Source organism: Lepidochelys kempii, chromosome 1, assembly GCF_965140285.1.
Source record: "Lepidochelys kempii isolate rLepKem1 chromosome 1, rLepKem1.hap1, whole genome shotgun sequence".
Lineage (NCBI taxonomy): Eukaryota > Metazoa > Chordata > Testudines > Cheloniidae > Lepidochelys > Lepidochelys kempii.
The window spans coordinates 54,690,501-54,718,495 of NC_136380.1; the positions used below are offsets into that span (position 1 = coordinate 54,690,501).

Sequence of the window (27,995 nt, forward strand, 5' to 3'; positions counted from 1 at the left end):
AAAATTCTGCAAAAATCTGCAAATTGTATTTGTCACATAAATGTGGAGGCTTCAGCATGGCATTGGGGAGCACAGGCCAGCGGCTACGCAAAAGTGGGAGATAATTGTGCAGCTCCTCCTCTCTCCCGGTACATGGACTCAGCGGTGAGGCTGCTCCCAACCCTGACAAGCTCAAGGACCTGGCCTGCCCCAGAAACACCCCAGGGCCCTGCCCCTCCATACTAGGTGCACTGGGGTGGGCAGGCAGGCTCAGACTGGCAGTATCCAAGTGTGGAGGGGCTTAGTGTGGGGGGATCCAGGTGTGGGTTGAGAGGGTTCTGTGTGGGGCAATCTGGGTGTGGGTGGCTCAGTGGGGGATCTGGGTGTGGAGGGGATCTGGATGCACAGGGGCTTGTTGAGGGGTTCTGGGTGCAATGATAATGGGACTCTTCAGGGAATTCCAAACACTCAGGAGTGCGGCTCAGTGGGGTGTGGATCCAGGTGCAGCTGGTTGAGGCTCGGTGAGGTGGGGATCTGGGTGCGGGTGGCTTGTTGGTGTGGTCCAGGTGCAGGGGGAATGGGGCTCATCAGGGGGGTTCTTGGGACAGGGCGGGGTGAGGCTTGGCAAGAGGGTCTGGGTATGAGGGGGTCTGGATGCATGGGGGTTGGGCGGATGGGGGAGAAGCTCCCTGTACAGGGATCCCTTCCCCTGCAGCTGAGGAGCAATGGGTGCAGGAAGTAGGGGGAGAGTTTGCAGAGCTTTCTGCAGTCTGGGGAGAAATCTGGGGGTGGATCTGACCCAGCACCGGATGCTGTGCAGAAGAAGAGGAAGTCCCGTCCTCCCGAGCCCAGCCAAGACTAGCAGCTGAGCCCAGCACAGGGTAGGAGCCACCAGAAGTGTCTTCCCCGGTCCTGCCCCCGCCCCACAGTGATTTACCTCTCTGCCAGCTACCCAAAACATATTGCTGGGGAGAGTCACATGACCCTTGTTGTGGCTTTCCTTTGCTCCCCAGTCAGAAAGTCATTTTTCTGCGGGGAAGCAAAGAAATCTATGGGGGACATTAATTCTGTGCATGCACAGAGGCACAGAATTCCCCCGGAGTAACAGTGGCTAAAGCTAAACCTTATCTGAATTTCCCGATCATTTTCTCACTACTGGAATTGCTTTCTTTATCGTGAAATAAATAAGATCATTATAACTTGTCTGATTCTTTCCACAGGCTTGCAATCCTAAGTATACAGACTATGACAAGACAGGTTCAATATGTGCCAGCGAGAATATCAATAACACGCTGACTCGATACCGATGGCTGGTTAGTGCCCCTACTGGCCCTGATGGTGTGACCAGTCCAATGAGAGAGGTTGACTTTGATACATTCTTCACTTCCTCCAAGATGATCACACTGGACTCCATCTACTTTCAAGCTGGTTCTCGGGTCCAGTGTGCAGCTCGTGCTGTAAATTCAGATGGGAATGAAGGCCTAGAGCTCATGAGTCCCATTGTAACAATAAGCACAGATGAGGGTAATGTATCCATTAACTATAGCAAAACTTGCATACCACACAAAAAATGACTTTCTCTCTTACTTAATCAGCTTTCACTTACTTGACATCTTTAATGTCATAATCTTGCCTGTTCTCTAGTCATTCATGGAGCCTTCAAAAATCAATAAAACCTGAACTTCTAATGTAAAAAACAAGCAAGAAATAAACTTTTTATTGGAAAGGCTGCAGGGGGAAATGGGGAGGGAGGCGGAAAAAACTTTTAGGCCTTCTCTGCACATCATAAAGGAGTTATAAAAAGCACAAACACATTTCTGCCTTTGCTGAACACCTTTAAATAATCTTCCACATGACAAATCAGGCTTTCCTATTTTAAAAGTCAAATAAAAATATAGGGTCATACCAGAAATCAAAGGGGTTTTTTTTATGTTTAATGTGATAGTTGTTAAACAATCAAAACAGAATTCCAAAGCGTTGCACTGTATAAATCCTATTTGAGATTATGACAGTTCTTTGTGTCACCCCTGCTCTCTTTGCTGCTACAGTAATTTTTTTTTATTTTGTGTAATATGCCATTTATAATAGAGAATATATTGTTCATTCTGTGCCTGAATTTGTCATTTTTAATTCCAAGTGGTTTGTTCTTTCCAGCTAACTATTCACAGCAAACTATTCTAGTTTTTACTGAGTAAGGGATCTGGAGGCTTGAATCAATAGAATTTCTACTTAGTCACTTTTTATTTTGCTTTGTGACCTCAGTTCACCCTCCCTGTGCTAGCAAAGACCCTGCATCCCAGAAGGGATTCTGCCTGAGAGTCTTGCAACACTCACTCCCCAACTGGCTCTGCCTACTTTTCTGGGGGCTGTGCTGGCCAATTCCAGGTTCTGGGGCTGAGTTTTGAATGTAGACACATGGGGGCTGGCCATAAATTATGTAATGCATTTTTTGGTGATTTTTCAAGACCCATCCACCCTCTTCTAACACTTTGTAACACTGAAACAAACACAGAATTAAGTACCCACCTGTCCTCTACTGTGTTATGTAATTTATGGACAGACCCCTTGATTGCTGGAAACGTCTCTCAGGGTGAACTTTTCACAACTGATGGCCCTGAACCCTTAGGGTATGTCTGCAAACTAAGCCTGGGTCTGTGGTACCGTGGCTTGCGGACTTGGTGTTTCCCAGTCCGTGTTTGAGTGTCCACACTGCGCTGTAAACCTGGGCTTACAATTGCTGGACCCAGGTCTCACAGTTGGGGTCATGCATCCATACTGTACTACACCAATCTTCTGACTCAAGTCTGCAGCTTGAGCTGCATCCACACTGCAAAATGACAGGGCCTGGACCCAAGTCACAGGTGGACTTGGGCTCTGACCCACCCCCTCTAGCAAGGTCCTAGGACCTGGATCTTGCGTGCTTGCTGACCCGAGTCAGACTTATTGGTATATGGAAGGAAGGGGGACCTGCACTGAAACCTGAGTCAGAGACTGGATGGGTTTAATGTGCAGTGTAGACATCCCTTAAGTCAATATTTTGAATTATCAAATGTAAATCCTTCATGGATGGAATGATGAGGAAAACTAACTGCAGGTTTACAAGTAGACATCTGAGTTATAGTTTTCTTAATTTACAAACAGTTCAATATGCATAAATATAATCTTAAGTAAGCTTGTTTAAATTTAAGTCCTCCTCAACATTATGGTTGCAGAAATCATTTGAGTCTAAACAACTTACCTCTATTGTTTTCCAATTTGCTCTGCTCTAGAGATGTAATCCAGGTACAACATGAGGAAAACATTTAAAAATAAAAGTAAAATCTTGTTTCAAAATAAGTGAAATTAACCATGCAACCAAACTACATTCTGAAGAGGATTTTGAACTTTCTTTTTTAACCTGCCAATGCATGCATGGACCACACTTTCAAAAAATGAGCACTCAAATAGCCCCACATTTAGCACGGTCCCATGTGCAAACAGACAGTCATTTCTGTGCAATAGGTACCTGTGTGTTTTCATATACAGTGTCTTGCTTTGCAAGCCTGTTATGCATACAGATATATGCTTAGAGTATGTGTATGCTCAATTTAGGCACCTAGTTTTGAAAATTTGATCCACTTTGGGAAAATAGTTCTGATTTCCACTTAAATCCTCTGTGGTAACAATTCCTGTTCAAAGTTATGGTTAATGCTGGATTCTCCTAACAGTCTGCTTTTCATTCCAAAAAAATTGTCTAGTTTTTAAAGTATGTACAGTGAAAAAGAAACTTAAGATTAGTGCAAAGCAGAATAAAATGTTGTTTCTTCTGGACACAAAGTGAAATTGCTTTTCCCTTTTCCATTAGGTCTTTGCCAGCCCCGGGTGCCAGGTGTGGTTGGGGCAGAGCCATTCTCTGCCAAGCTGCGCTACACTGGACCGGAAGATCCAGACTATGCTAATCTCATCAAACTGACCATCACAATGCCTCATATTGATGGTATGTAAAAATTTCATCTATAGGTCAGAGTGCACATCATCTTCATTTTATTTTAGCAAGTGTCTTAGTAGCCAAAAGCACAGTGTAATCTCGTAGTGTTTGTAACAGTGGAGAAATGCCATGAATGTGTCATTTGAACCTGCGATAGTACAGTATGTCACAGTGATATATGTGTAAGGAAATGAGTCATCCCTGAATTACAGCCTGATTAAACTACATGGACTGAAGAGTCACTCCTGTACTAGGCTCTAGGCAATCCACAATCCAGAAACTGGTCTGTGACTCTCAGGGCAGGTATATAAGCCTTACAGGAGGAACAGCAGCTCATTCTGCTCAATGGCACTCCAGGACTTGGAACTTTTCCCTGCCTGATGATGGCAACAGACTCCACAAACCTTGCTCTTGCTCTAGCCCTGTTCCTAGTGCTGCTCCAGCCTTGCTCTCGCTTCGGCCTTATTCCAACCCCACACTGGACTCCTTTTTCTGGGTCTTGACTCTGTGTCTCTGACCAGTGGGCTTAACTACCACAGCTCGGACCACTAGGCCCGACCATGCTCATCGTGGTTTCTGACAGAGCAGACTGACCTCTCTTGGGCTCAATGAACAAGATGGATCTCCTATGCTGGCAGGTGCTCTCTACAATCGAAATGAAATCTCTAGGCTCCTCTGCCACTGAAATGACAGAACTAGTTCGAGATCTCGAGAACTAAGAGGCCCAGCTACAATTGGAAAATGCCTTCCTGCGCTTGCATGTCCCAGCAGTCCCAGGCCCCCCTAACACCCTCAGCCATGACAGCCCAAGATCTAGGTCCAAAGATCGTGCTTCCAGAGAGATTTGATGGGAGCCATCAAAAGTTTGGGTGGGGGGGTTTGCCATCATTGTTGTTACACCTAGCAATGTACATGAAAAAACAAACCAAGATAGATGTCATCAGCAGCTTATTGACAGGAAGCACTGGATTAGGCATCGCCACTCCTGGAGCAGGACTTTGATTAATTCATTTGTGTCTTTTCACTTATGTTTGATCGTACCCACTACACTGAAGTTGCCCTGCAGTCACTCAAACAAGATCCCCGTTCTGTTGCAGCCTACACCACCCTGGTAACTGGCCTGGAACAAAGCAGTGCAGATTTACCTTTTCTGTCTAGGCCTGAATGATGAGATTAAAGATGAACTGGCCCAGGTAGATCCCCACTTGGCATTGCTTTCCAACACTGAGTTGTGTATCCAAATTGACAACCAACTGTTCAAGTAATGCCAGAAAAGAAGAAAGGTACATGCTTGGCCACTGCCTAGCCCAGACCTATTCCTGTGCCACACATCCCCAGGCAGTCATCAGACCCAAACCCATGCAGGTAGACATGACATGAAGGTGCCTTTCAGATCAAAATAAGGAATATCGTTGTCTGAATGTCCTCTGCCTGTACCGTGAGGAACGAGGCCACTTTGCCACCAGGTATCCCCTCAAGTCCTGTTCTGTCTGGCTAGTCTGAGAAAATGAGCAAATTCAGCCACATTAGAAGAGAGACAGTCAGATGAAACAACAGGATCGGGTACCCTGGCCAGACCCCCTCTGCTACCTATATGTATCCTAACCATCGTGGACAATGGCCAATCCCGCCTTCAGGTGACACTCTGACTTTGGGCCCTCTATACACCTGAAGCGAGCTGCATTCAGCTTACGCTGATGCACTCCAGAGGCTCTGGCAATTTCATGGATACTGGGTAGCTAAAACAAATCACTTACCAGTGCAAAAGAAACTCGCCCCCACCTTGGTGGAGGCAATTGATGGCAGCTTGCTCTCCTTGGGCCCAGTGGTCTGTCAGACTGAACCCCTCTGAACTGTAATTCAAACCAGCAGGAAACCATGCAGTTTAACCTGATTGACTCAGTCCACTTCCCAATCATGCCTGGTATCCCCTGACTCTCCCTTCACAGTCTAGGCATTTCCTGGAGAGCACACAACGTTCAGTTTGAGTCTGATTATTGTCAGCATCAGTGCCTAGTCCATCTTAGTTTCAATGACATTAGACATAATCTGGGGAAAGCCTCCATTTTTTGCACACAGCAGGCTCCAAGTAAGGATAACTTACCCATTCCCACAAAATACATGGACTTTGAGGATGTATTCAAAAAAAGAAATACTGCAGCTCTGCACCCACATAGGCCCTGCTACTGCCCCTTAGATCGCGATCCGGGGGGCCAAAATCCCCTTTGGGTGAATTTACCCTATGAACTCAGGGCCCAATGGTAGTACTTCAGTGAAAATCTATCAAAAATTTTATGTTTCAGAGTAACAGCCGTGTTAGTCTGTATTCACAAAAAGAAAAGGAGTACTTGTGGCACCTTAGAGACTAACCAATTTATCTGAGCATGAGCTTTCGTGAGCTACAGCTCACTTCATCGGATGCATACTGTGGAAACTGCAGCAGACTTTATAAATACACAGAGAATATGTGGGGTGGGAGGAGGTATTGTTTCATATTCTCTGTGTATTTATAAAGTCTGCTGCAGTTTCCACGGTATGCATCCGATGAAGTGAGCTGTAGCTCACGAAAGCTCATGCTCAAATAAATTGGTTAGTCTCTAAGGTGCCACAAGTACTCCTTTTCTTTTTGCAAAAATTTTATCAGTCCCTTTACATCTCCTGTCGGAGCTGCAGTCTTGTTTGTCCAAAAAAAGGAAGGCACCCTGTACCTCTGCATAGACTATCAAGCACTGAACAGTATCACCATCAAAAATAAAATATCCTTTGCCATTGATCAGTGGATAGGGTCAGCTCAGCTAAAATTTTTACTAAACTTGACCTACACTGCACCTATAACCTGGTCCGCATCTAAGAGGGCAATGAATGGAAAACAGCTTTTCGTACTCAGCATGGACATTTTGAGTAACTTGTCATGCCTTTTGGTTTCTGTAATGCTACTGCCACATTCCAGCACTTGGTTAATGATATCTTCTGGAATATTCTAGACCAGTTTATCATTCTCTACCTAGATGACGTTCCTATTTTTTCAGAGAACCAAACCTTGCATGACCAGTGTGTCTGGTTAGTACTTGAACATCTTCAAACCAAGTCTGTATGGGAAGCCTGACAAATGTAAATTTGATCACACCTCTGTAGATTTATTGGGTTATACAATCTCTCCCAACAGAATAAGTATGGATCCCAAAAAAATATCTGCAGTTTTGACCTGGGCAACACCCAAAATCATCCATCAAATCCAGTACTTCCTAAGGTTCACCACTTTCTATAGATGATTCATCCATGGATTCTCTCAGATGGTGTTCCCATCTAAACCTTTTTTCATCAAAACAGATGCCTCCAATTACAAGATCAGGGAAATGAGATCTCAGCAACATGGGCCCCCAAATGACCTCCACCCTTGTGCCTTCTCTTCTATGAAATTGATACTCAAGGAACAAAATTAAGAAATCTATGATAAGGAAATACTGGTCATCAAGGTTGCATTTCAGGAGTGTCACCACCATAGAAGGTGCAGGCTTTCCAGTCCAGGTTTTCACAAATCATAAAAATCTGGAAATCTCCGAACTGCCACAGCCCTGAACCAGCATCAGATACATTAGATTCCTCTTCTTTTTTAGATTCAACTTCACCCCGGTCTGCTAGCCCGGAACCTGAAATAAGAGAGCCAATGCATTATCCCATCAGGGGGAGTACCTAGATAAGGGTGATAACCCTCACAAATCTCCCCTTTATTGAAGCCTTGCTATTTTGTAAACATACTGGCCAACATCAATCTTTTGACCCTTGTAAAATCCTTATGCCCAGTGATGTGCTTGTGGTGACATGGATGTCAGCCAATTCTGACCCAAACTTCTCTGTTACAAACAAGATACTCTGGTACAAGGATCACATTTATGTCCCTGAAGGACCACCTTGTCTCCCAGTGCTCCAGCTATACCATGATTCCACTCTGGCAGGCCACTTCACATATGGGTAGACAGCAAAGCTGAACAGTGGTAGCCCAAACTATTCTCCTCCGTCAAGTCATGCTTCCAGTGAGTTGTGAAGCTGGACGAAGACCCTCCCCCCCAATACCAAACCGCTAGGTGCCCTGATCCTGCTTCCAACCCCACCCAACCATGAGCATCTTATCTCAATGGTGAGGCCTATTCGACATTGGTGAGGCCTCATCTGGACACAGTACTCCAGATGAGGCCTCACCAATGTCGAATAGGCCTCACCAATGTCTATTCGACATTGGTGAGGCCTATTCGACATTGGTGAGGCCTCATCTGGAGTACTGTGTCCAGTTTTGGGCCCCACACTTCAAGAAGGATGTGGATAAATTGGAGAGAGTCCAGCGAAGGGCAACAAAAATGATTAGGGGACTGGAACACATGAGTTATGAGGAGAGGCTGAGGGAGCTGGGATTGTTTAGCCTGCAGAAGAGAAGAATGAGGGGGGATTTGATAGCTGCTTTCAACTACCTGAAAGGGGGTTCCAAAGAGGATGGCTCTAGACTGTTCTCAATGGTAGCAGATGACAGAACGAGGAGTAATGGTCTCAAGTTGCAGTGGGGGAGGTTTAGATTGGATATTAGGAAAAACTTTTTCACTAAGAGGGTGGTGAAACACTGGAATGAGTTACCTAGGGAGGTGGTAGAATCTCCTTCCTTAGAGGTTTTTAAGGTCAGGCTTGACAAAGCCCTGGCTGGGATGATTTAACTGGGAATTGGTCCTGCTTTGAGCAGGGGGTTCGACTAGATGACCTTCTGGGGTCCCTTCCAACCCTGATATTCTATGATTCTATTCTATGATTCTATGATTCAATGGACATCATCACTGATGTCCCCACTTCTCAGGGCTGCATAGCTATACTGGTCATTGTCTACCTTCTTACCCAAATGGTCTCAAGTTGCAGTGGGGGAGATTTAAGTTGGATATTAGGAAAAACTTTTTCACTAGGAGGGTGGTGAAACACTCGAATGTGTTGCCTAGGGAGGTGGTGGAATCTCCTTCCTTAGAAGTTTTTAAGGTCAGGCTTGACAAAGCCCTGGCTGGGATGATTTAATTGGGGATGGTTCCTGCTTTTGAGCAGGGGGTTGGACTAGATGACCTCCTGATGTCCCTTCCAACCCTGATATTCTATGATTCTATGAAATGGTGCACTTTGTGCCTTGTCAAAAGTTCCCCACTGCAGAAATGACTGCTCACTTAATTTTTGACTACCTCTTCAAGCTCCATGGGTCACCAACAGACATTATTCCTGGTCATAGGCCACAATTTTTCTCCCACTTTTGGAGAGAATTGTTCCAACTCCTGGAAGTCACCCTACACATTTCCTCAGCCTACCACCCCCAGATGCATGGACAAACAGAGAAGGTAAACCAAATTCTAGAACAATAATTTTGTTGCTTCATCAACTACCAGCAAGATGACTGATTCCAGTTCTTGCCTTTTGCCGAATTTGCTTACAGTAACTCCAGTCACAGATAAACCTTCCAAAGACCCTTCTGTGCCAACTATGGCTTCCACCCCCAATTTCATCAGTCTGTACTGCGGGCCTTCCATGTCTCCAAGGCTTTTGATTTGGTTCAACACCTCCACCACATTAAGGAGGAATTAAAATCATACTTAAACTCAGCCAAGGAGGACCTTCATCGACAGGACCATCCTCCCATGTCAGTCAGAGACAGAGGATGTCTCTCAACTCAACACTTGGGCACCTCCCGACCCTCAAGGAAACTAGACTACCATTACCTAGGTCCATTCTAGATCATTCAACAAATTAACCCCATGCCCTTCAGGCTCCAGCTGCTGTGTACATGAAGATACATCCAGTATTCCATGCTTCCTTGTTAAAGACATATGTGGACAACTCCTTTCCTGGATGCACACAACCACCTCCACTCCCCATCATGGTTCAGGGGCAGGAAGAACACGTGGTGAGGCAGATCCTGGACTCCAAGCTCCTCTGAGAATGACTGATGTATCTCATAGATTTGGAAGGGTGTGGCCCAGTGAACCGTTCATGGGAACCAGCCATTAACATACATGCACCTGACCTCCTTTGTGAATTCCATCAATCACACCCCGACAAGCAGAGTCTAAGCACCCAGAGCGGGGGTGGGAGGGTAATGTAAGGTGATGAGTCATCCCTGAAGTAGACTCCGCAAGCCTTAACCTGCTCAAGCCCTTTTCCTACACCTGCTGCAACTTTGCTTTCACTCCAACCCCTGGTGGACTGCTGATTCCAGCTGTGACCCACCCAGCTGTGACCCACCTAAACCCGACTGCCATGGCTCCAACCACTAGGCCTGACCACCTCCATCACAGTTTCTGACAAGATGTTCTCTTTTCCTCAAGTTCTTCGATGTGAAAATTAAATGCTTCTAAATTATTTGCAGTTTACACAAATTGGGCCTAATCTATGCTTAATATAACTCCTTTGAAGCTGATTAAGTTACACTAGAGATGAATTTATCCTGTCAAATATTAAGTGTTATGCAGGTGGTGGGGGAAATGAAATCTCCTGGATGCCTATGCACTGCTTATTGAATGCCTTTCAGAAAACAGAGGTTGATACGAGCTGAGAAGTTGTTTATGTTACATGGAAGTGTCACTCTAGTAGAATGGGCATCTAAACATTCTGGCAATAGCCACTGGTGAACTAGTTTTTAAATTTAGCTTGAGTGTAAAGTGTTTAGAGCAGACAGCTAGAATTCTTTTCCCAGTCTTGCTGTCAACTTTGGACAAGTTACTTACCCTAATTAGATCTCAGTTTATCCATTTGCAAGCTGTGTATAATCATGTTTTCCAATTTCAGAGAGGTTTTAGGAGACTTTAATGACTGTTTTTAAAGCATTTTAATGAATGGTGAGGGATACAGTAGAAACTGATTTGCTGGGATGATTAGGAAATCAGTTAATTAGCCAAAAAGTAAACAGACAATTTAAAAAGCAAGAAAACTGTATCACAAATTGCACTTTATGCTTTTATCTTAACAGCTATAGCTCAGTTTTCATTATTTTATGATGAATCTTAATAATGTGCAATGAATGCATTATAACATAATTTATCCGGAACAACATCTTATAATGAGACCTCCCATAAAATTTGAAAAGCACCTAGCTGTTTTAGGACCCAAACTCCCATTCTAAAAAGTGACTTCGGCACCTGATTTTACCCAACGTCTCATATTACAAAGATGTCATTATTTTCCAACATTCTGCTACGCAGATGCACGGACATCATTTTTGTTTACATTTTAAAGTGCATTGATTAGTGAGGTTCTCCTGTATGTTCAAAGCACAGTCTAATATACCTAATATAATGTGTTTGGTGACTGGCAAATTTTGGCAGAACTGAATGTTAAAATGTAGTTACGGTGCCACCAGTTACCCGTATGTTTTCTAGGCATGTTACCTGTTATCTCCACGAGGGAGCTGTCCAACTTCGAGCTAACCCTCAGCCATGATGGAACTAGGGTGGGAAATCATAAATGCTCCAACCTGTTGGATTACACAGAAGTGAAGACTCACCATGGCTTCTTGACTGATGCTACCAAAAATCCAGATGTGATTGGAGAGACCATTCCCTACCAACACAGTGCGTCAATCAGGGGCACCGGTACTTTACGCTTCTACCGAAATCTGAACCTGGAGGCCTGTTTATGGGAGTTTGTCAGCTATTATGACATGTCTGAGCTCCTCACTGATTGTGGAGGCACCATTGGGACAGATGGACAGGTACCAAATGTTAACTTCTTATCTGTATAGTGGTCTCAAAATAAACGAATCCAGTTCAGTAATTTTCCCTGTGATTTACATGTGCTCTAAGACTAAATGGCTTAAGAATTGCATTTAGTTAAGAATGAAAGCCTTTTCTTTCATTAACCATCCATAGACCTGTACTGAACCTGATTATTTCATAACACTATCAATAGCCACTAAATACCAGCAAACATAATGTGTGAAATCCTGGCCCCACTGAAGCTAATGGCAGAACTCCCGTTGGCTTCAGCATAGCCAGGTTTTCATCCAATACATTTACATTTTTACATTTGATTGTGTAGTGATGATATCCCATTCCAGTCCTACTTTGGACTGAAGCCCTTCTGAAAAGTTTATGTTTTTAATCAAGTGATTGTTAGCCCATTTCCAGTAAAGATTGAAGTACTGTGGTATTTAGATGTAGACAAAATACAATCCCCTTAAAGCAACATTAAAGAGGAAGGCGTGGAGGCTGACCCCATATGCTGATGGCAATTTTCTGTGCTGCCATGTGGGAGGCTTGGCTTTAGCTGTCAGTGCTAGTCTCTTTCTCCCTGGAGCAGCAGGAGTTGTGAGTGCAGACAGCCCACAGAAGAGAGTGTGCTTCACATCACTCAACAGAAAAATCCCTCAGGCAAGAAGGAAAGAGAGATTCCACCAGTTTTACATGTCATATGGGGTTGTCATGTAGAGTCCTGGAAATGGAGTTAAAGCTGGGGAATTAGGTTTCCGTCAAGTCTATGTCAATATTGTGAAGGAGGCAAAGGGGGCCTGTATTTCTTCTGCCATTGTGACATCAAAGTCACGTCCCAGAACATTTCTGTACAATAAATTGTTTCATAAGCCCAGACTGTCTCCACTCAACCCCAGAATAGAGCACCACTGGCTGTGAGGAGTTATCTTTTTATTTCACGGAGAAGGTCATACCTTGGAATAGTCTCAGAGGCTGAGAACAGGATCAAAACCACAACACCATAACCACTGCACCATCCTTCCCTTCATTGTAACTGCTATCTAGGATAATGCTACATACTCTGTAAAATATACAGCTAATGCAAAATGCAGCAGCCGATGTACTTAACCACACAAGAGTTGGAGGATCATCATCCCAGCACTCCATTCTCTGCCTGGATCTTCATTTATTATTACAGAGTCCAGTTCAAAGTCTCTGTTCTGACATTCAGAGACCTCCATGGGATTGGTCTATGAGTTCCCTTTTTCCTTTGCAACCAGAACCTCCAAGAGGTACATTCCACTGGAACCCTGAAACTATCAGCAAGAAGGGGGAGGCTAGTGAGTATGGGATGCAAAACTTGCACAACAGCTGGAGCTAGGCTGCAGAATTTGTTCCCAGAAGATAAGAATGATTACAGACCCCACCGCTTTCAGAGCTAAATCCTAACTCATGTCTTCAGCTCTGCTTTCCCGCAGTCTCTGAGCTCTCACACAGACATACAACACACTCACTAAAACCACACATTAATTTCTTCTCTCTCACACACAACACAATCCTTAACACACAAACAAGCACAGAGAAATCCCTGTAACCTAATCAAGCTATTTTTCCCACCACCTGGGAAGGAAGACAGATTATTCTTTGGTAATTATTTCTATTTTAAAATATTTGTAAATACTACAATGATGAGGCCAGATCGATAGGCTAGATTGGTGGAAGATAAGATGCTTTTCACATATATAAACATAGCTGGAAAAAATAAGGGACATTATTACTACTCATTTTAATGAATATTTTTAGAGTATTAAAAGAAGTTACGTGTTCTAGCTCAGGATAAAACATGGCACTTGCTTCAGACTCAGGGAGAATTTTGTACTGTAGGTAAGAATAATTAGATTTAAAAACTTGTGTGGCGGGGGAATCTTGAGAGGCATCAAGCAGCGGTGAAGTCATTGCTCAGTGCCTTGCAGGATGTGGTTAAAAGATTACAGTGCTGTAAGTGAAATATCCAACTGAATTGGTTCTAGCAGTGAAACATTGCCACCTCCCCCATCATAACGTGCTTCACTGCCTTCTTCATTTTTAATTCTTCTCTGAGTTTGGTCTTTGTCTTCATATGACCCTCCTCTTGCTGAGAGGCTAGTCAGTCAGTACCCTATCTCGGCAGTTGTCACCATGGTTGCTTTTTTCCCGCTAACAATTAGTAATCCTCCTATGTGGGATGAAAATTGGCAACTGCAGTTTTCACCGTGCTCTTGGTTCAGCACGCCAAGGAAGCCTGTGTTCCACAATGCAGAATGTAATACATAAGGAAATGACAAAAATGACATTGCTTTTAGCAGTACACCTCTACCCCGATATAATGCAACCCGGTATAACACGAATTCAGATATAACGCAGTAAAGCAGCGCTCCAGTGGGGCAGAGCTGCATGCTCCGGTGGATCAAAGCAAGTTTGATATAATGTGGTTTTACCTATAACACGGTAAGATTTTTTGGCTCCCGAGGACAGCGTTATATTGGGGTAGAGGTGTATTATATTACCCACTGCTCCTGATGGGTCATGTTTTCTCTTTGTGCAAGGTGAGCAGGTTGGCAGGTGAATTGCCAGTCAGTGTGAAGATTTCTTTGTGTTTGTGTCTTTAAGGCCAAGTCTTGGTTCTTCACCCCACCTGGCCCATGTAGCCGAAAAAGTAGTGCTGAGGAGGATGTAGTGGATAGACTTCCTGGAAGGGGTCTGCAACTCTCTTCATGCCATGTCATGCTTTGTGGTAGCTCCACCCATGGCAGGGACTGGGAGAAGACTGGGTGCATGCTGGGGGAAATGATATCAGAGGACCAGTGACTTGTTTGGTTTCATTGCAACACTCCAAGCAGTCTGGGGCAGGAGGTGCAGCAGCCACAGACACTGTGCAGATGGGTGGCTACTGCCTACACAGAGCATTTCTTTTGGGGTCTCTGTCTGCGAGGGAGCAAACCCTGTGTGAGGATACAAGCACAGCCTCCTTCAGTCTGTACCATGATGACAGGGAAGAGGGGCTAGGAAGTTTCTTGCCAGGCATTCTTGAAGCAGAGAGACACAGAGTACTTCATAGAGATTTTCAGAGGGGCTGAGCACCCACAAGTCCACAACTAATGGTTGTGGGAATTGCATGTGCTCATCCCTTCTTGTGAATCAAACCACTTTTATTTAAGTGTCTAAATGAGGATGTAGCTACCTAACTTTAGGAACCTACATCTGAAAATGTGCACCCTGATCTCCTGGCACTACACCAGTTAGTCTAAATTAGAACTGTGTTCTGGCTAAAGCTGAGGTCAGCCCTTATAGTTAGCAACAGTTCTCATTGTGCCAACACTCCACAATCCAGTAAGCCAAAGTCTGAAATTCAAGATATATAAAGTATATAAACTTACAGTATATAAAGCTCTTAAAACAATAGATCTGACATACTTGAAAGATCCAAGCCATAGATATAGGCTGGGTTATGACCCCATACGTTCCTTAAATACTGCACAGCGATGTTGTGAAGCTTAATGAATTAATGACTCTGAAGAGCTTTGCGATCCTCAGATGAAAGGTGCTATAGAAGTGCAAAGTATTATTTTTGAAAGGAAGTTTAAAAATGGGGGGGCTAAGAAAAGTTGGTGTCCCTTTTCATATTTAATTTATATAGGGGGAAAAAGTCAGCCTGGATTTATTTGATAGAGTATCATTTGATCTTATTTCCTCCTGTTGTAATTACATTCTAGAGCCAGACAGTTTGTGGTTCTGGTCATGTGCTTATTTGTGGAAGTTACTTTCTCTTGTTTCAGTCCATTACCAGGCTTGACATGGTGACTCAAGAAAATTATCATTCAAACAAATTTTATTAACAATATCAAGTAAAGTAAGTCTCTGCCAGAAACAACAAGATGAAGAAAGTACATTAAAATGTTGAATGTACAGATTGGTAGCTTGAAGCTACTGTAATGGAATACAGCCGAGCAGTTGTATTTCACTCTGCAACAGAGAGGCTGCTTCTAGCCAGGGTTTGAAAAAGATTTCCCTTCCAGTCTGTTCAGCTCATATTTCTAGTGCAGATGGTGTAGGCTGAGATGTTTAGATGGTCCATGTAAAAATTCATTTAAAAGCTATCACTTTATTACCGTGAGTTGTATACGGAAGTTCACGAATTTTTACTCTAAAGAGCCGGTGTTTTTCCATCTTCACTAGATCTAGCTTCAGCAAAATGGGACCTGAGAGCTGTGAGTTAGTTTTCCTGATGAATTCGCTGGACAGTATAAATTGCAAATAAAAAGAAATATATATTTTCATGGCAGTTTTTCAAGCTCAGCTAGCATAATCAACTTGTGATTTTTCCTTAAACATGCCAGGTCCCATAACAGAAGTCTTCCACCACCTCCCCAGCTGTTTTTGAAATAAGTGAATTCAGTAAGGGATGAAAAGAAAAACTATTTTATAAAGTGAATACTTTGTGGATGTATGGGCACCAGCTGTGCAACAAAGTAAAAAGTTAAACATTTCAAGAGGCCTGACATGTCAAGGCTGCGTTCCATTCTCCTCCCCATTCAAATTCTTTTAAACAAACCTGCTTTGCATTTTACCTTTAACTCACCTGGCCATCTGCCTTCCTGGGGCTGACTCTTCACTTTAACAAACTGATATTGTGTAAATAAGGGGTTGATAACATTGTTAAGCCTGCATGGATAAATTGAAGAGATATATCCTACAAATGCAATGAAAAATAGGTTCAGGACAACTTGGAGGACAAAATTATAGTTAGCATGAAAATCCTGCTTCACTGAGAAATATATTACAAAGGATTCAAGGAATACTGCTTGCCTCTAACTACTTTTCATGCTATAAACACCTAGTGATGAGGACACACTCTCTCATGCTGTCCCTGATAGTATCCCAAGGATCATGTAACGCAGTGGTTCTCAAAGCCGGTCCGCCGCTTGTTCAGGGAAAGCCCCTAGTGGGCCGGGCCGGTTTATTTACCTGCCGTGTCCGCAGGTTCGGCCAATCACGGCTCCCAGTGGCCGTGGTTCGCCGCTCCAGGCCAATGGGGGCTGTGGGAAGCAGCACGGGCCAAAGAATATGCTGGCCCTTCCCACAGCCCCCATTGGCCTGGAGTGGTAAACCGCGGCCAGTGGAAGCCGCAATCAGCCGAACCTGTGGATGCTGCAGGTAAACAAACCATCGCAGCCCGCCACGGGCTTTCCCTGAACAAGCAGCCAATCGGCTTTGAGAACCACTGAACAGATCATTTTCCTGGGCCAGGTTCTGCCCTCACATACACTAGGGCTGTTTTGTTAAAATCAGTGGGGTTGCAATAGTGAAATTATGAGCAAAATGTGCCTAAAATGGACCTGAAACAGAGAATGTCCTTTCTGATGTGCGTTTCTATTTAATCTGTGCTGTGACAGATTTGGCACTGAAACATATCTGGAGTATCTAATAAAGTGTTCTCCAATGGAAAGAGACCCTGTAGAAATGGTGTGTGGGGGCAGGGGTTGTTTTTTACCTCTTGTAATCCTGGTATGGGAACCATCAATGTTCAGAAACAGACGTCAGGCTCATTCTGACATTTCCGATTGCAAAAGAGATGCTTGTAAGTCTACTCCCCACAGAGCTGACAGGCATAAAAGATTTGCTTCACTCACAGGAATGACTTCTATAAACAGCTGTTAGAGTGATTTATTGATCTGCAGCTTTATCAGGTATTGGTAGAGTGCATTTCTTGTACCGCTTGGAGCAGCTTCTCTGTTCTATCTTCTCATGTTCTCCAGGCATGACGTGGTTACAGGGCATTAGACACAATTTCCTAGATCCCACAGCCCCCCTCTCTTTTGGCTCTGAGTGTGACAGTGAACTATGAATATCCACTTCAGCGTCATAAGGTTAAAAGTCGTACAAAGTTCTGAGAAATTATTCTAGATATTATTTTAATTATTGTATTGCTAATGACTAAAACTCTGATAATGTGACTGCTGAGTTCAACTGAGTATGGAATACATAGATATGTAATGCACCTGTTCTGTATCTCCATAGCACTTAAACTGATACTCTACTTTTATAGCTCTCAGTTAGCCTCCTGCTTTCATAACATCAAGTTAAAATAGGAACAGCTGCTTACTTTGATTAGTCTCTGTGGGCAGTGCTAAAAAATGGAGCTATGACAATGGAAGGAATGTTTTCCATATTCAGTTGAACGGCATATCCCAAGTAGGACTGGAAAAATAGGGTTTCTCAAACTATATGGAAATGGTTAGTTGATTTCTTTGTTTTTTTCTATCCAGACTGGAACCAGAAGTATTTTGGTTCTGTTCACTGGTAACTCAACTTGGAATGCAGGAAAAAAATCCCTTCTCCAGTCTCCACAGCAGCTTTTTAATAAGCTTGCCCATTTTATTTTAGCTTTATTTCGTTTGATCGAAGAGATGAACTACACGTTTTTTATTTTATTTTTCTGTCTACTGGGCTAAAATGATTATTTTCACTGGCAGGGTTCTGCTTGTTTATTAAGAAAATAGTGTAGTGATGCAACTTATTTAATAACATTTGTGGTAGAATCGGAGTATAGATAATGGACTCGATTAATCTTGGTGGCCATCAGGAGTGCAATTGTCAGCCCTATTGCTGAACCCACGAGAGGGTAGCTATTCTGGCAGAGGCATATTTTCTCCTTCTCTTTCTCTCTGAAACATGCCCAGCAATATTACCTAGGGTTGCCAGGCATCCGGTTTCTGACCGGAATGCTCAGCCAAAAAGGGACCCTAGCGGCTCCAGTCAGCACTGCTGACCAGGCCACTGAAAGTCCAGTCAGCAGCGCAGCGGGACTAAGGCAGTCTCCCTGGCAGCCGGCATGTCCAGCTCCTAGGCACAAAGGGGGACCAGGGAGGCTCCACGCACTGCCCCCACCCCCAAGCACCGGGACCACTGCCAATGGGAGCTGCGGGGGCAGTGCCTGCAGGCACAGGCAGTGCACAGAGCCCCCTAGCCCCTCCGCCTAGGAGCCGGACATGCCGGCCGCTTCCGGGAGCCACCTCAGGTCAGCACCACCCAGTTGGAGCTCGCACCCCATACTCCATCCCGCACTCCAAACCCCTCGGCCCCTCAAGCCCGGAGCCCTTTCCTGCACCCCAAACCCCTCATCTCTGGCCCCACCCCAGAGCCCTCACCCCGTCCTCCTGTACCCCAACCTCCTGCCCCAGCCCAGAGGCCCCTCCCACACTCTGAACCCCTTGGCCCCAAGCCCGGAGCCCTCTCCTGCACCCCAAACTGCTCATCACGAGACCCCCAAACCAGAGTCCTCAGCCACTCCCACACCCAACCCCCTGCCCCAGCCCAGTGAAAGTAAGTGAGGGTGGTAGAGAGTGAGCAACATAGGGAGGGGGGATGAAGTGTGCAGGGGGCAGGGCCTCAGAGAAGGATTGGAGTCTCAGGGAAGGGGGTGGAGCAAGGGTGTTCAGTTTTATGTGATTAGAAGATTGGCAACCCTAACAATACCCCCTGCTTTCCTTTATGGGTTCTCTCAGGGGAGGGTAGCTTTTAAGTTCCATACAGGAATTAGCCCATCTCCTAATGCACTGATCCCAGCCAGGTCTTTTATTCTTTCTGTGCTGCACCAGCAGGCTTCAGGCCCTCCTAGAGAGCGAGGGTTGTCAGTGCTTTCTGACACTGGAACCGTCTTTCGGTAGACTTTCACTCAGCGGGGACCCGCAGACTTATTTCCACCAGTAGAAATTAATTGTCTCCAATAGAGAGACATGTGCCCTATAGAATGGAGGGGGGAAATGCAAGTCTAAATTGTTGCTTACAGATTACGTTAATTAGTTCATGTAAACTATGCGTAAATATCTGACAATGTCTGGTGCATACAGCTTGGGTAAAAGTGTAACAGAAAAGCAAAACATTGCACTATGCTTGTTTTCTTTACAACAGATGATTGAATATATGTCAAACCTTTTACCATGTTAGCTCTTTTAGCTAGTGTTGTTTTCCCCACTCCCCTCATCACACACAATCTGAATTTAAGACCTTTGGTTGGTTGGTTGGTTGGTTTTTTGCTATACGAACATGCAGATGGAAAACAAATATTCCTATGTAAAGATCAAGAAAAGGTCTTTTGAGCTGGTAGAGATGTGTTTAGTTATGGAAGCAAATGGGTTTGAATCTTGACTATGTGCCAGGAGTGCAAGATTGCCTCTGAATCAGAGGCAAATCAGATCTCGTCGGGAGCTGCATCACAGCCTGCATTTGTCTTAACATAAGTTAATATCCTGTTGTATTGCTTTGGAACAACATGCCAAATCTGTGCCCGAAGTCATTCCATTGAAGTGAGTGGAGTTCCCTCAGGGTGAACTTGGCCCTATTCGTGTGATACATAGTTGACTGAAGGAGCAACGTTTTTTGTCTAAGAACTTCTTGGCATTTAGTACACCTAGACAGGAAAGCTATTGCCCTGATCCAGAAAAAAGTTCCTGGACATATTAATTAAAACCAACAAAGGAGCATTAATCTTAACTGACCATAACAGTAGCACCTAATATTAGCTGTGAGGCCACTTTATTACATAGCACTTTAGGAATCATAAATACACATTTCAAGATCAATTGGTAAGTACTAGTAATAACAGACACCTTTTAAAATATTTTCCAATTATACCTTGAACTGCGAGACAAGTTTTTCTACAGACCAGATTACAGAAACTGGCTAAGTATTAATTGAGCTTTCATAAATCATGCAGCTGGATGAGCCAAGTGATCTTTTGCTGACTCTATCTCTGATTTTAAATACAAACGTTTGAAAGGACCTAGAATATCTTTTAAAACAGGAGAAAGTAAGAAAAGACTCTCCTTTTCATAATTTTTCAGATGATATAGAGTTTAAATGTTAATGTGTGTTAGAAGATGACTCCACAAGCAGATGAAATGAAAGGAAGGAGGTTTTTTTGACAGCACATTGCACAGGCTAAATGATTTTGCATGTAGAAGCACATTAACAACTGCCAACATTTTCAGTAACCAAGTACTTACTTCAGAATGTGAAGTGCTGCAAAAAAGTAATATTGCTATACTTGTGGTTTCATGAATTACTATGCTTTTTGTCAGGGACAGGAAAACATAAACCAGGAGTAAGAGAGACCCAATAAATGGATCTGAATCACAAAGGGTTTGGATTTCACACAACTTGTAAAATTTTAAAACCGCACTAGAGGTTTTGCAAAACGCTTTTAAAACCCTGTAAGGTATTAATCTGGGGGAGATATTCAAAGCCACAAATGGCAGTTAAGTGCCCCCTCCCACTGAAACTGAAATCTTTCTGTCTTCTCCATTACTCTCTTACCCTTTCCCCTCCAATGCAACCCATGGTGTTGTAAAAGTTCCTCAATTACAGGCTCTCGATGGCCCTATCTGTAATAATAGGGCTGTAACTGCAGTATTATTTCACAAAAAATGAATATTAAATGAAATAGATATAAAAAAATCTGTTCAGAAAATAAAAAGGGCATAGAAGTCAGATAATCCTATTGTATATAATAGATCTTGATGTTCTAACCTTGTTCTTCTTTACGTCATTAAACATACCTTTTCTGGTTGAAAATATTTAAATAGAGTATTAGTATTTATATGATATAAACCAAAATTACTCTTTTTTAAAATCAGATTTAACTTTCTAATTCTTTTCAGTTGAAAGTATTCTAACTTGATATTTCAATGCACTATTAGTATTTATTTATGGAATGCACGCAGTATGACACCCACTATCTACCCATAGAAGAAGCCACAGTTCCAGCCATTAAGAGAATGTAATCTGAGGTTTCAATCTTGCAACGAGCTCCACGCAAATGCAGGGTCCTCCCATGCAGAGGTTATTGCGGGATTTGACATCTCAGAAGATGAGCACTAGGTGAAGGTTGAGGGAGAAGGATAAAATGTACAAACAAAGATTTGTTTTGTTAATCAGCTATCCCCAACTGGTTCTCTATCTAGCCATTGTTAATTGGCTATTTACAAAGATTGAACAAGAATGACGGGTCAAATATTAGTTCCTTATTGTCAGAATTCATATCCTGTTTCAAATAAAAGCAGGGCACTTAAGAGGATTTGTGTCCACGTGCAAGCCATTGAAATTCAGTGCTTTATTCATCATGTACAATTCGGAAGAGAGAGTACTCATCTCATTCAAAATGTTGACCGTCATCTATTTCTTCTGCATTTTTTGCTTATGCATTAATGTTGTTTGTACTGGACTATATTTCATTACCACGTACCTAACTAACTGATTTTGGTCTTTATAGGTCCTCAACCTAGTGCAGTCCTATGTGACCTTGCGAGTCCCCTTGTATGTCTCCTATGTTTTCCATTCACCTGTGGGTATAGGTGGCTGGCAGCATTTTGACCTACAGTCTGAACTTCGGCTGACTTTTGTGTATGACACTGCCATCTTGTGGAAGGATGGAATTGGCAGCCCACCTGAAGCAGAGCTCCAAGGTATGTTTTCAGACGTTGTTGATTTTTACTCTTGCTCTGTTGCTGAAGCTTTAGGTTGCATGCAGAAGAATAATTTTTGAAGCAACTGTAATATGAAAATATTGCTTTGTAGTATATATGTGAAATAATTAATTGCAAATAAACTGCCATTGGTCAGCCATTTTGTTCAATATTCTAGAGAGACTCTCTGATTTTGAAATTCTGTAAACTTGACTTCAGATGTGTTATTGCATTGAATGAAAAATATCAAGACATTTATCAACCACCTATGAAAAATCATAAAATTCCCTTTTTCTTACATGTTGACTGAAATTTAGGATTTGTTGTGTTTTTCTATTCCATTGTCACATAAACTGTCATGGATTATAAAACTTTTAAGTCACATGAATTCATTATTCTTCTGGCTATGAAATATTGCACAGTTGGAAGCAGTTTTAACCTCAGCGACGACACATGCATTAATCTCTCAAAGGAAGCGTAAGTCATATAAAATAAACTCGCTATGTACCATGATGGTAGATATGTTACAGTATAATGGAGAGACAAGGTGGGTAAGGTAATATTTTTTATTGGACCAACTTCTTTTGTTAAAAGACAAACACTTTCAAGTTTTCACAGAGCACTTCTTCAGGTCTGAGAAAGGTTCTCAGAGGGTCTGTCTACACTGTGATAAAAAACCCGTGGCACTGAGTCTCAGAGCCTGGGTCAGCTGACTCAGGTTCTTGGGGCTCAGGTTGCAGAGCTAAAAATTCCAGAGGCCAACAGCTGTTTCCCTTTGGGCTTGGCTACACTTGCAAGTTACAGTGCATTAAAGGAGCCCCAGGTGCACTAGCTCACTACCCGTCCACACTGGCAGGGCATGTAGAGCGCTCTGGCTCCGCGGCTGGTCTGCTCCTGGTACTCCACCTCAGCGAGTGAAATAATGTTTTGTGCCCCCCCCCCCGCAGGAGCACCACGACGCCAGTGTGGACACCCTGGTCTGTTAGTGCGCTCTGATGGGCCTCCAAAAGTGTCTTACAATGCCTGTTCTAGCCACTCTGGTCATCACTTTGAACTTTACTGCCCTGCCTTAAGGTGACCAACCATCAGACCCGCCCTTTAAATTCTCTGGGAATTTTGAAAACCCCCTTCCTGTTTGCTCAGCCAGGCATGGAGTGCTCTCAGCGAATCTTTGCAGATGACCATGCCTCCCCACGCCAGGCGATCCCCAGTATGGAACAATGGCAAGGTGCTGGACCTCATCAGTGTTTAGTGGGAGGAAGCTGTCCAGTCCCAGCTGCACTCCAGCCGTAGGAATTACAATACCTGGGGGCAGATATCAAGGGACATGATGGAAAGGGGCCATGACCGTGGACGCACTACAGTGCAGGGTTAAAGTGAGGGAGCTGCAGAACATCTACCACAAAGCCCGCGAGGCAAACAGCTGCTCCGGTGCTGCCCCTGCTACCTGCCTTTTCTGCAAAGAGCTGGAAGCGATACTTGGGGGTAACACCACCTTCACTCCAAATACCACCATGAACACTTCAGAGCCCAGTTCAACAAGGCAGGAGGAACAAAGCGAGAGCGAGGGTGCTGAGGCGGAGGAAGACACCCCGGAATCCCTAGATGCATGCAGCCAGGAGCTGTTCTCAAGCCAGGAGGAAGGTAGCCAGTCACGGCAGCCGATGCTTGGGGAAGGACAAACACCAGAGGAGGTTCCCAGTAAGCAGCTTTTATTTTGGGAAGGAAGTTATTCGGTGTGGGCTCTTGGGACGAGGCTGGTTAGGGCTGCATGCATGCCTAGATGCGGAATAGGGCGTTGATGTGCTCTCTCACATCACGGTAATTGGCCTCAGTGATCTCTTCAAAGGTCTCCTCCAGAACTTGGGCAATGCGCTTGCGTAGGTTTCTTAGGAGAGCCACTGTGGTCCTTGTCCCAATAAGGCTAACTTGTCCGTGCCATTGCGCCGTGAGGGGTGGGGGGACCATTGCTGCACACAGGCAAGCTGCATATGGGCCAGGGCAGAAGCCGCATTGTAGTAGAAGACCCTCCCTTGCTTCCCAGGTCACCCTCAGCAGCGAGATATCTTCCAGGACGAACTCCTGTGGAAAATGTGGGGACAGTGTTCAGTATAGGGGCCCCCTGCCACTGTTGGCTCTCCCCAAGGACAGAAACCCAGAGGACAGTACAGCCATGAAACAATCCATCATGCTTGAACCTGTGCTTACTCACCATTTTGGGGCTCCCGTGGGTTATGTGTGCTTGCTTTGGGACGGGCAAAATTATGCTATGGTGTAGACTGTGCTTGCCCTTAAGTACAAGGGAATCATTGCTCTGCCTGATGTGAACAATGCTGCATCTGTTAAGTGTTGCATTTTGCCCTTACAGATGCAACCTTGAGATCTCAGGTTTCAGAGGAACAGCCGTGTTAGTCTGTATTCGCAAAAAGAAAAGGAGGACTTGTGGCACCTTAGAGACTAACCAATTTATTTGAGCATGAGCTTTCGTGAGCTACAGCTCACTTCATCAGATGTTTACCGTGGAAACTGCAGCAGACTTTATATACACACAGAAATCATGAAACAATACCTCCTCCCACCCCACTGTCCTGCTTGGGGTGGGAGGAGGTATTGTTTCATGATTTCTGTGTGTATATAAAGTCTGCTGCAGTTTCCACGGTAAACATCTGATGAAGTGAGCTGTAGCTCACGAAAGCTCATGCTCAAATAAATTGGTTAGTCTCTAAGGTGCCACAAGTCCTCCTTTTCTTCTTGAGATCTCAGCCGTCCATGTTATCATCGGCCGAAAGACTCCAAAGAATTAGAATGAAGCCACGTAGAAGCAAGGAAGACATGTTGCATGAAGTAATGCAGCATTCAAGTAATGAAAATCAAAAAGTGCAGGAGTGGCAGGACAGTAAAAGGAGGATCTGCCAGCAGAATGAGGAGCACCGGCACAAAAGCGCGGTGCTCTGGCAACAAAGCATGGATCGGCTGATAAGCATAATGGAGTGACAAGCGGACTCTATCCAGGCACTCGAAGCCATGCAGGCGGAGCAGTACTTCAGCCCTTGTCCCAAAACTCTTTCCCTTGTGCCCCCATGTCACCTCCAACCCACTTTCCCCAACATCCAGACTCTTACCACCTCCAGCTGCCTCCAACACCTGTAGCTTCACCACCCAGCCCTGAAAACTATGATCCTTACCCACTGCACTCAACCCCCATCACCATGCAGTATAACCATCCTGAAGTGCAGCACTCATTGCACAGCACTTCAGACAGGAAGGCTGAGTATGATAACAGGACATACACAAATCTGTGATTGTACCATTCCCCACCCAACCCCCTTGCCCTTTCTGTTTCCCAAGCAGTTGTGTTTCTTTTCAATAAATGCATTTTCTTCTCAATAAGTGGATTTTTTGGCTTTGAAAACATTCTTTATTATTGCATGAAGTAAAAGATACCTTAGCCCAGGAAAGAAACAGGCACTGCAAGTCAGTGTAACAAACACAGATTCCTACTGACATTGGAACCACTGCACTTCACTCCTATGCAGGACACCAGACATTACTGGTGGCTTTCAGCCTCAAATTGCTCCCTCAAGGCATCCCTAATCCTTGCAGCCCCACTCTGGGCCCCTCTAATATCCCTGCTCTCTGGCTGTTCAAATTCAGCCTCCAGGTGTTGAACCTCCGAGTTCCATGCCTGAGTGAATCGTTCAACCTTCCCTTCACAAATGTTATGGAGGGTACAGCACACGGATATAACCACGGGGATGCTGTCATCCGCCAGGTCCAGCTTCCCATACAGAGAGCACCAGCGGCCCTTTAAACAGCCAAAAGCACACTCCACAGTCATTCTGCACTGGCTCAGCCTGTTGTTGAACCACTCCTTGCTGCTGTTGAGGCTCCCTGTGTTGGGTTTCATGAGACAGGCATTAAAGGGTAAGCGGAGACTCTAAGGATCACAAAGGGCATTTCGACTTCCCCTACGGTGCTCTTCTGGTCTTGGAAAAAAGTCCCGGCTTGCAGCTTCCTGAACAGGCCAGTGTTCCGAAAGATGCATGTGTCATGCCCCTTTCCAGGCCAGCCTGCGTTAATGTCAATGAAATGCCCATGGTGATCCACAAGTGCCTGGAGAACCATAGAGAAATACCCCTTCCGATTAACATACTCAGAGGCTAGGTAGGCTGGTGCCAGAATTGGAATATGTGCGCCATCTATCGCCCCTCCACAGTTAGGGAAACCCATTTATGCAAAGCCATCCACAATTTCGTGCACGTTACCCAGAGTCACGGTTCTTCTGAGCAGGATGTGATTAATGGCCCTGCAAACTTGCATCAACACAATTCCAACAGTCAACTTCCCCACTCCAAACTGGTTAGCGACTGATAGATTTTTGTCTGGAGTTGCCAGCTTCCAGATTGCAATAGCCACCTGCTTCTCCACCATCAGGGCAGTTCTCAATCTCCTGTCCTTGCGCCGCGGGGTGGCGGCGAGCTCCTCACACAGTCCCATGAAAGTGGCTTTTCTCATCCGAAAGTTCTGCAGCCACTGCTCGTCATCCCAGATTTGCATGATGATGTGATCCCACCACTCAGTGCTTGTTTCCCGAGCCCAAAAGCAGTGTTCCATGGTGGTGAGCTTGTCTGTGAATGCCACAAGCAAACTCGTGTCATATGCATTATTCGAGTCGATATCATTGTCGGAGCCCTCACTGTCACTTTGGATCACAAGGAATAACTCGACTGCCAAACGTGACGTGCTGTCGAGACTCGTCAGCATACGCCTCAGAGGTTCAGGCTCCATTCCCGCAGACTGAAAGGGAAGAAAGCGCGCGCAGTACAAAAAACGTTGAAAGATGGCACCAAATGTGGACGGAAGCAGAGGGATTGCTGGGATGCGAACCGATGCATCATGAGACGTTGGGACAGGACCCAGAATGCCCTGCACCTCCCACCCCTTCCCACAAGCCACAGCGCCAGAATGGGAAGAGGTACTCTGTGGGATAGCTGCCCATAATGCACCGCTCCCAATGCTGCTGCATATGCTACAAATGTGGCCATGCCAGTGCGTTTGCAGCTGTCAGTGTGGACAGACTGCAGCACTTTCCCTACTGCGCTCTCCGAAGGCGGGTTTAACTCAAAGCGCTCTACATCTGCAAGTGTAGCCATGCCCTTTGTCGTCTTAGGTGCAATGCCAGAGACAGACGGGGAGAGAGGAGGTGCCCTGGGGTGGTTGTCCCTCCTTTTATAATTTCAGTCACCCTCTTGAAAAATGCGTCCATGCTGTTTCTTTGCTAAGATGTAGATATTTGTCCCTGCCCCCTTCCTTGCCAAAGAATGGCCACTTAGCTGGTAATGTTCCATCAGTCTTGTTGACATCTGATTGAGGCATCAGCTTGCCCTTTGTCTCTGAGGGTAGGTGACTACCCAGACTTATCTGGGAAACATATTTCAGTCATGATTTTAGCTTATGTTCATAGCTTTGCATATAAAGTTACTAGGTGCATTTTTTCATGATTTTATAGATCAGCAAGTTAAGAGTTTTTAAATGATACCTCACAAGGCATACCTTGTACAAACATTATTACAATAGGATGTAGGGTGTGAACACAGGGGTATATTCTGTCACAATCCCCTCAGCAGCTTCTGCTGGTAGGAATCCTCTTGAAGAGCTGGCACAGATTAAAGTTACCTTCCCTCAGTGGAAACCCCAAAGGGAGGTCAGTTGACTAAATCCCTGCTTGAACTCAGTGGTCTGCATAAGTGTAAAGAGGTGCATTTTGCACCTTCCTGCACCAGAAAGAGTGAACTGGTGCTATGGTCTTCCCTCTGTCTAGATGAATGTTTGACTGTGGGTACC

General features: G+C 44.6%; 1 protein-coding gene across 1 annotated transcript in view; it reads left to right on the plus strand.

The window, feature by feature from the left end:
• The window catches only part of FREM2 (FRAS1 related extracellular matrix 2), a 219,001-nt gene that overhangs the window by 176,077 nt on the left and 14,929 nt on the right, over positions 1-27,995 (plus strand). Inside the window, exons 14-17 of the mRNA XM_073342495.2 lie at positions 1,200-1,503; positions 3,824-3,955; positions 11,341-11,672; positions 21,959-22,151. Of these exons, the coding sequence (XP_073198596.2) occupies positions 1,200-1,503; positions 3,824-3,955; positions 11,341-11,672; positions 21,959-22,151 (961 nt within the window). The remainder of the gene's footprint in view (positions 1-1,199; positions 1,504-3,823; positions 3,956-11,340; positions 11,673-21,958; positions 22,152-27,995) is intronic.